General features: G+C 53.9%; 1 protein-coding gene across 1 annotated transcript in view; it reads right to left on the minus strand.

Moving 5' to 3' along the window:
* myo15aa (myosin XVAa) overlaps window positions 1-7,092 on the minus strand; it is a gene marked incomplete at both ends in the record, with an annotated part of 162,716 nt that extends 155,624 nt beyond the window's left edge. The window contains 4 exon segments of the mRNA XM_084329168.1: window positions 838-3,210; window positions 3,568-4,126; window positions 4,470-4,525; window positions 5,560-7,092. Of these exon segments, the coding sequence (XP_084185294.1) occupies window positions 838-3,210; window positions 3,568-4,126; window positions 4,470-4,525; window positions 5,560-7,092 (4,521 nt within the window).
* Between the last annotated feature and the right edge of the window lie 950 nt (window positions 7,093-8,042).

The raw sequence follows: 8,042 nt of genomic DNA on the forward strand, positions 1-8,042 counted from the left end.
TGTATCATCTGAATCTGGCTAAAGAGTTTGATATTCTGGAAGTCGAGACTTTATTTAAAATAAAACAAAACCCCAAAATGACCAAAAATCTATAATGTTGATAGAAATACGCTGTTGTGACATCCGACTGATTTTGATAGAGCATGTCACATTTAATAACACAAATATGTTGAGCAAGTTCCTGACTCCTCAAAGAAGGTTTTTACTCCACCGACACACCTGTCGCAATGATCTTATTCAGGTGTGCAAGACCTAGGTAAGACATCTCCTCCCTCACACTGCCTGGCTACCTATTATAACCTGTTCCTAGACAGACCCGACATGATCAGGCCACTAACGGCATGTTTATGAACATACCTGCGGCTGCCAGATATCAAGATCATTAGCCAAGAGCAGATACTTAGACCGTTTGTCCAGGACGGCTTCATATAAAGCTTGAAGGAACAACCTACACTATCTCAAGGAAAAGCACCTCTATCTCAAAGACAGTTAACTCCTCTCTCTCTATGATTTTTTTCCTGTAACCTATAAGACAGGTTCTATTCTTCATCTCATCAAGGTTAATAACGTGTGTCCATTACACCGTGTTGCCCACCTTTTTAAACCATTCTAGGAATGCGGTCCTCCCTCTCTTATACACTGCATCCTACCTGGCTTTATTTTTCATGGGAAATCTGCCCAGGGAAAAGCAGAACTATATAGAAGAACTAGCACACTTTCTACAATGTATAAGCTACAGTGGGAACGTTGCTCATCTTCTCTGTGTAGAGATTTTGATCGGTCCCTACTGGCCTATTGAAATTGGAATTTACTGGTCTATTGGAAGTGTTGCATTACCTTGTCATACCAGTGCCCCTGTGGCTCCCCCTCCCTGCTGGGAATCCACTCCCCTGGCTCCTGTCCCTCCCCATGGGGGCCCTGTCCCCCCAGGCCATGGGGATCCAGCAGCTCCTCATCACGGTACATGGACCACTTACTGAGGTTCTGCACCGTCCCGTGGGGTAGAACCCTCTCTGCCCCCCACACGTCTACCTCTTCCCCCACCCCTTCTCCCCCTGAGTCCTGGGCCCAATGTTGCCCCGGTCCAGACCCCTGAACCTGGGGTGTCACTACTGCAAATGTGGAGGGCAGGCGGTATGAAGCCCCACGGAGGTTAGGGTTCTGTAGGGCATTGGAGAGGTTGAGGGTGCGGGGTTCTGGGGCTCTAGGCCGCATCATGAATGAACCATTTGGTAGTCGGTAGTTTGCTCCACGGAGATTTAGGTTCTTGGACAGGGCACCGGAGAGGTCGAGGGTGCGGGGTTCTGGGGCACTAGGCCGCATCATGAATGAACCATCAGGGAGTCTGTAGTTTGCTCCACGGAGGTTTGGGTTCTTGGACAGGGCACCGGAGAGGTCGAGGGTGCGGGGTTCTGGGGCGCTAGGCTGCATCATGAATGAACCATCAGGGAGTCTGTAGTTTGCTCCACGGAGGTTTAGGTTCTTGGACAGGGCATTGGAGAGGTTGAGGGTGCGGGGTTCTGGGGCGCTAGGCTGCATCATGAATGACCCATCAGGGAGTCGGTAGTTTGCTCCACGGAGGTTTGGGTTCCTGGACAGGGCACCGGAGAGGTCGAGGGTGCGGGGTTCTGGGGCGCTAGGCTGCATCATGAATGAACCATCAGGGAGTCTGTAGTTTGCTCCACGGAGGTTTGGGTTCCTGGACAGGGCCCCTGAGAGGTCGAGGGTGCGGGGCTCAGCCTGGGGACGTTTCACCAGAGTTCCATCCGGTAAGCGGTAGGTGGCGGATCGGAGGTTCTGGTTCTGGAGGGCGTTGGAGAGGTTGAGGGAACGTGACTCAGACTGGGTCTCTGCGGGCCCAGGTTGTCTCAGCAGCGACCCGTCTGGGAGTCTGTACGAGGCACTGCGTACATTGGTGTTAAGGAGAGCGCCAGAGAGAAAGGGGCCAGAGGGGGAGGCAGGGGGGGGTTGGTTTTGTGACAGTAACGGGGAGGCGTTGGGGAGCCGGAACTTTGCGCCGCGTAGGCCAGCATTCAACAGAGCACCTGAGAGCATTGGAGAGGAAACAGATGACTCTGAGCTCTCACTGGTCTGCTCCACCTCACCCCGTTGAGTTAGAATGGAGCCGTCCGGTAACCGGTAATTGGCATTACGAAGGTTAGCACTGAGAATAGCTGAAGAGAGCATGGGAGAAGAGGGGGTGGATGGCTGGGGTGCAGGCTCGTTCCTCGTAACCAGTGTTCCGTCTGGTAGTCTGTATGTAGCTTTACGTAAATTGGGGTTTAACAATGCAGAGGAGAGCATAGGTGAATACGATGGGGGCAGAGGTTGTGGTGCGGGCTCAGTCCTGGTCACCAGTGTGCCATCCGGCAGACGATATGTGGCCTGTCGCAAACTGGTGTTAAGGAGGGCAGACGACAGCATGGGGGAGGAAGAGTAGAGAGATGAAGGCTCAGCAGGTTCTGTTCTTGTGACAAATGTGCCATCAGGTAGTTGGTAGGTTGCCTGATGTAGGCTGGGGTTCTGTAGGGCATTGGATAACATGGAGGGGGAAATCCTACCACCACCACCAGCAGCAGCAGCTGCACCCTGGGGGTCAAGATAACCTTGTGACATCATCAAGGTACCATCCGGAAGCCTGAACATCTCCCCCTGCAGCTGGGAACTCCTTAGTGCACTGGAGAGGACCGGTGAGGTACCTCTCATTCCTCCCAGTTGTTGAGGGGAGGTGAGAGGAGGAGCAGGGGAGAGATGCCTCTGAAGGGGTGAAGCATAGGATGCATTACGTAGCTGGGGGTTGAGCATGGCGGAGGAGAGATATGGGGAGGAGGGGGTGAAAGGGGGCAGAGGGGCTACACCTGGTGTAGGTGAGAGGACAGGTGTGTAGAGGTTGGCATTACGCTGCAGCGGGGAGGAATATGAGGCACTGCGCAGGCTCAGGTTCTGCATCAGAGCGCTGTTCAGAACTGGAGTGGAAATCGAGTCCACAAGCTGGCTCACCTGTCCATCAGGCGTTATCAGCATCTGTCCTTCTGGAGACATCATCACACCACCAGGCACAGAGGAGGGGCTTCTCTGTAAAGGGGAGGTATAGCTGGCCTCTTGCAGGTAAGGGTTCTGGATTGCGTTCCCCAGGAATGGGGAGGCAGGGACAGAGGGGGGGTCGTGTTGAGGGTAGGCTTCATAGTGAGGAAGGGGAGAAGAGGGCCTCTGTAGGGGAGAGGGGTAAGGAGAGGCAGGATAGAAAGGAGATGAGGGTAAAGGAGCACCTCTAAGGTGTTGGTTTTGTAAGGCGTTGGTCAATAATGGTGATGGCCCTCGCCCCATCATGCTATAATCATACTGGTTAATACCCTGGGAGTGAGGTGGGGCTCCAAGGGGGAGGTTGGGGTGAGGCATATGGGGTCTGAAAGATGATGGCCCCATACTCTGGGGACTCATAGCCCTGGGCATGAGGGGGGAGGCCGGGTGAGGATGGGGGTGCATGGGTGAGGGGGCGTGGGAAGGGAGAGGTGATTTATAGTGCAATGGTTGTGGAGATGGAGGTATACTCTGGAATCTACGCACTGAGGGCTGAGGAGATAAGGGGCCCATCTGTTTCAGAGAGGGCTGTGGGGAGAGATGGGGCACTGGGGCAGGACCTCTGAATGACTGCCTACCCGAAAGAGGAGGTTGGTTCCTGGGCCCATGAACCAGTGGCTGTCCCCTACCTACAGGTCTGTGGAAACCTCCCTGGGGAGTCCCAAATCGATTTGACTCCCTGAACCCCCCGGGCCGGGACCCTGTCCTAGCTAACATCGGGGCACTAGCTGCACCCCCCATTTGAGGTTGGGGGCCTATTGGGCCACTGTGGATAGAGGACCTGAAGGGAGCAACGTTTTGGGTAACAGGGGGTCCATGCCTGCTACGCCTCTGTAGATAAGGGTTACCAGGTGAAGGTTTGACGGCCCCCATGGGGACTTGACTCCGAACTCCGATCCCACCTCTCAGTCTACGTGTGGAGGAGCGGGTGGGAAGGGGGCGGCTACTGAAGCGTGAGGGGGAGGGAGACGGGGGACGGTGGGGGGAGGGCGGGCGGAACCCTCTGGGAGGCGACTGGGGTCTGTCAACCAGAGGGGGGCTGTGTCTTTGGGAAGAGGGAGAGCGAGGGGAGGACGAGCGAGTCAAGGTCGATGATTGTTTTCTACCACTGAACATATGTGGTTTGTGTGTTTGGAGGGGCACTGCATCTGGAGGGGGCTGCTGCCTGAATGAGGGTCTTGGGGAGAGAGGGGGACTCGCCCTCTTCCTCAGCGACCCACGGGGAGAGGCAGAGGGGCTGGATAGCGGGGAGTGGGGGCGAGCCATAGAAGGAGCCCTGCCTACACCAATCCCTCTCCTCCCCCTGGGGAGAGAGGGCTGCCCTCGAACCGACATCCGCTTCCTGGCAAGCCCAGGAGAAGCAGGAGGACTGGCTAGTCTCTGTCTACCTTGCGGGGATGGGGGCCTCTGGCCTGCCATCAAAGCCCGGGAAGTGAGCCCTCTCCTGGATAGGCGAGGGGAGGAGTGGGGTTCTGGGTAGACATCCGCCTGGACCTCCATTCTATGCGGCGGAAGACGAGAGGAGAGAGGGGCCATTCCCCTCACTGGGGGCCTCACCCTCATAGATAGCTGGGATGGGGAGGGATGGGGACTCATACGCCTCACTGGCATCGGTGAGGCCATTGGTGAGTGCATTGGTGAGTGCATTTGTGAGTGCATTGGTGAGTGCATCGGTGAGTGCATTGGTGAGTGCATATGTGAGTGCATCTGTGAGTGCATTGCTGAGTGCATTGGTGAGTGCATCTGTGAGTGCATTTGTGGGTGCATTGGTGGGTGCATCTGTGAGTGCATTGGTGGGTGCATCTGTGAGTGCATTGGTGGGTGCATCTGTGAGTGCATTGGTGAGTGCATCAGTGGAGGCATCTGTGAATACATTTGTCCTATCTGGAACATCTGGGGGTCTTGGGGGAGAGCAGGGTGGTGCATGGGGGAAGCAGGCTGAGGGAAGAGGGAGATGCCACTGGGGGGGACAGAGAGAGGAGGGTGTGGAGGCTGAGGGAAGCGTGCCTGCTGGATAATCATGGCTGTGGGAGAGGGGGCCGGTCTAGGGAAGCGGGGCATCTGCTGTTGGCTAATAGTGAAGGGGTACTGGGGCTGGGAGGAGGGATAAAAGGGGAGCGGTTGCTCATATTGAATATCTGACATCATATCCAGATCATTTAGTGCCAGGGGGTGGGAGGAGGGGGGAAGGAAAGGGGAAGAAGGGCGGGAATGTGACAGAGGGAGGTGTTCCACATCCAGCCTGTCTTTACCAAACAGTTTAATCTGAGGCCTGGGGACCCTAAAAGTGTCTGCTGATCCAGGGTCTGTCATAGGGTAAGATAACTGGTCTTGTCTATATACAAATCCTTGCTGGCCGGGATCATACATAGCAGCAGGATCTGTGTATCCCAACATAGGGTCATTATACAAGGCTGGTTCAACTTCATAACCAGTGTACATTGTGCCATACGAGTCTTGCATTCCATAGTTATATGCCATTTGGTTGTCATAGAAATCCCCATACAGCTCAGGGTCGTTGGGGTCATAGAACTCATCTACACCATCGCCGTAGTAACCATATGGCTCCGCCTCCATTGCATACAGCATTCCATCATCGCCATAATAATACTCTACTCCGTCGTCACCGTAGAAATCACACTCATCACCGTAGGTACCGCAAGGGTAACCATAGTAATCCATTTCCTCACCATCATAGTAATACTCGTCATCATAGTAAAAGTTGCCCTCATCATCATAATAACCATACTCTTCCTCCCATTCATCATCGTCACCATCATAGTAGTTAATTTCCTCTCTGTAGGGGTCATAAGGGTCATACATCAAAGGTTGTCTGAGGAAACCTCTAGGCCTTGGTTGGTCATAGTAATCTTCCTCGTAGCCATACTCATCCTCATCATACTCATAAGCATCATTGTAGTGGCCTGTCAGCCCTACCCTCTTTCCATCCAACGTCCCTGCCCTTGCTCCCAGCCGGCCCTGGCCCTTTGAGGACAGAAACTTGCCCGTTAGCCAGTTGGCTGCCCCAGCGATCTTCCCCAACGCCCAGCCTTTAGACTTAAAATCAGAGCTCTCCTCTTTCTTCTTCCCAAACATGCCTCTGAACTTCCCACCAAGCCCCTTTGCTTCCGCGGCCATTTTACCTTTGTCACCCAGGCTGGACAAGTTTATTGTCTTTTTAGGTGTGCTGTCTTTGTTCTTATTTAACAGGGAAAACTTGCCCAGGCCAGACAGACCTGGCTTTGTGTCTACAGATTTGGGTTTACCGAACCCAAAGAATTTGGTGGTCCCTAGCACCTGTTTAGCACTGGTGGGTGGCTTCTTCTTCTTAGAGAGTCTGAGGAAGAGACTGCTGGTGCTTTTGAGGTTCCTCTTGGGTTTCGCTTTCTCGGGTGGCTGTTCAGGCTTTGGGGTTTGAGGCTTTGGCATGCTGAAGGGAGAGGGTTTCCCTGTGATGCCACTAAGGGCTTTAGAAGCTCCTTTGAGGTGAGACTTGACATCTACTTTCTTTGGGACGCTCTTCTTATTCCCTTCGGCAGCGAACCCCATCATGGCCTTGGAGGCCCCTTTGAGGTGGACGTCGCTCATCTTTTTCAGGTTCACCGCCGCCATGCCTTTCCTCATCTGGGGCTCCTCCTCGTCAGCCACGGGTGCAGCGGAGGGCTTAGGAGGCTTAGCGAAGCCCTTCATCACCATGGCTTTGGAAGCTCCCTTCAGCACCACCTTCCCTTTACCCGCCTGAGTCGACTTCTTGGTTACTACCTCGTCCTCGCTCTGATCATCGCTTGAGTCATCGTCGCTGCTCACCTCATCCTCCGACTCCGAGTCACTCACCGGTTTCTTCGCCTTCCCCTTTTTCTCGTCGTCTTTCCCTTTTCCTTTCGCCGGCGGCTCCTCCTCCTTCTTACCTCCCTTCTTGTCATCCTTCCCTCCCTTCTTGTCGTCCTTCTTCACCTCCTCCGCCTTGCCTTTCTTGGCCACGGCTTTCGAGTCGCCCTTCTTGGGCGCCATGCCGTCTCAGGGCAGGAACCCGTCTGAAGCGGGACCGGGGAGGAGCGAGACCCAAACGGGGCGAATGCGGGCCAACGACAGGGTCAGTGTCAGTGTTGATGTCAAGCCACTCTGGACTGAAAAGGTAAACCCAGAAGGGTGCGACATCCTCTTGACTTCTCTTCTCTCCAGTCTATTTCCGCCATCTGATTTAAGTCTGACACCTCACACGCAGACTCAGAGTTGTTCTATAATGCACACAGAAACTGGGCAAACACACATCCTGCAACACACGATCTAGCAACAGAGTCGGAATATCAGCCAGCATCGGTCCTCGCTTGCATTTCAGTCCTTCTTCGATCCTCTGCAAAAAAAGAGCCCTTCTCTATGTGTGCGCGTGTGTGAAAAGAGATGCCACAGTGTGTTAAATGAAAGAAGAAAAACAAGTTAACTAAATGTAACTTAAAAGGTCTTTATAAAAAATAAAAAATTCACATAACTTTTGTTGTCCATATTGTCAGCCACTTGTTGCGTCCAGGTCACTCACGGGCAAAATGCAAGTCCTTATTCGTTGCATTTATCCAAGTAAAGAAAAAATCCACTAGAGCAAAAAAAAGAGTGTAAAACTGTTTCAAAGTTCCTCAAAGCGTTGTAACAACCTGGCCGGGGTCACAAGGTGAGCATAAAGGACCCTACTATCCCGGTGGCGGTGTCCATGTAGTCCTTTGTATGTGTCCCATTGTTGCTGCGTCCTGTGAGTCCGGCGGTGAATCCTTGTCTTGGCCGCCGCACCGGCTTTGGCAGGACGTCCCCCCACAAGGAGAGGCGGTGTGTGTGCGTCAGTGTGAGTCCCAGCTCTCAGGGGTATCCTCCCGTGTCCATCCACGTCAGCTGGCCTTTGTGTTTTGCCACAACCCTCTCCATCTTGCTCTGGTTACTGCAACTTCGCAACCCCGGCCCAGGCCGCGCGC

Source organism: Notolepis coatsorum, assembly GCF_963971535.1.
Source record: "Notolepis coatsorum genome assembly, chromosome: 14".
Classification (NCBI taxonomy): Eukaryota; Metazoa; Chordata; class Actinopteri; order Aulopiformes; family Paralepididae; genus Notolepis; species Notolepis coatsorum.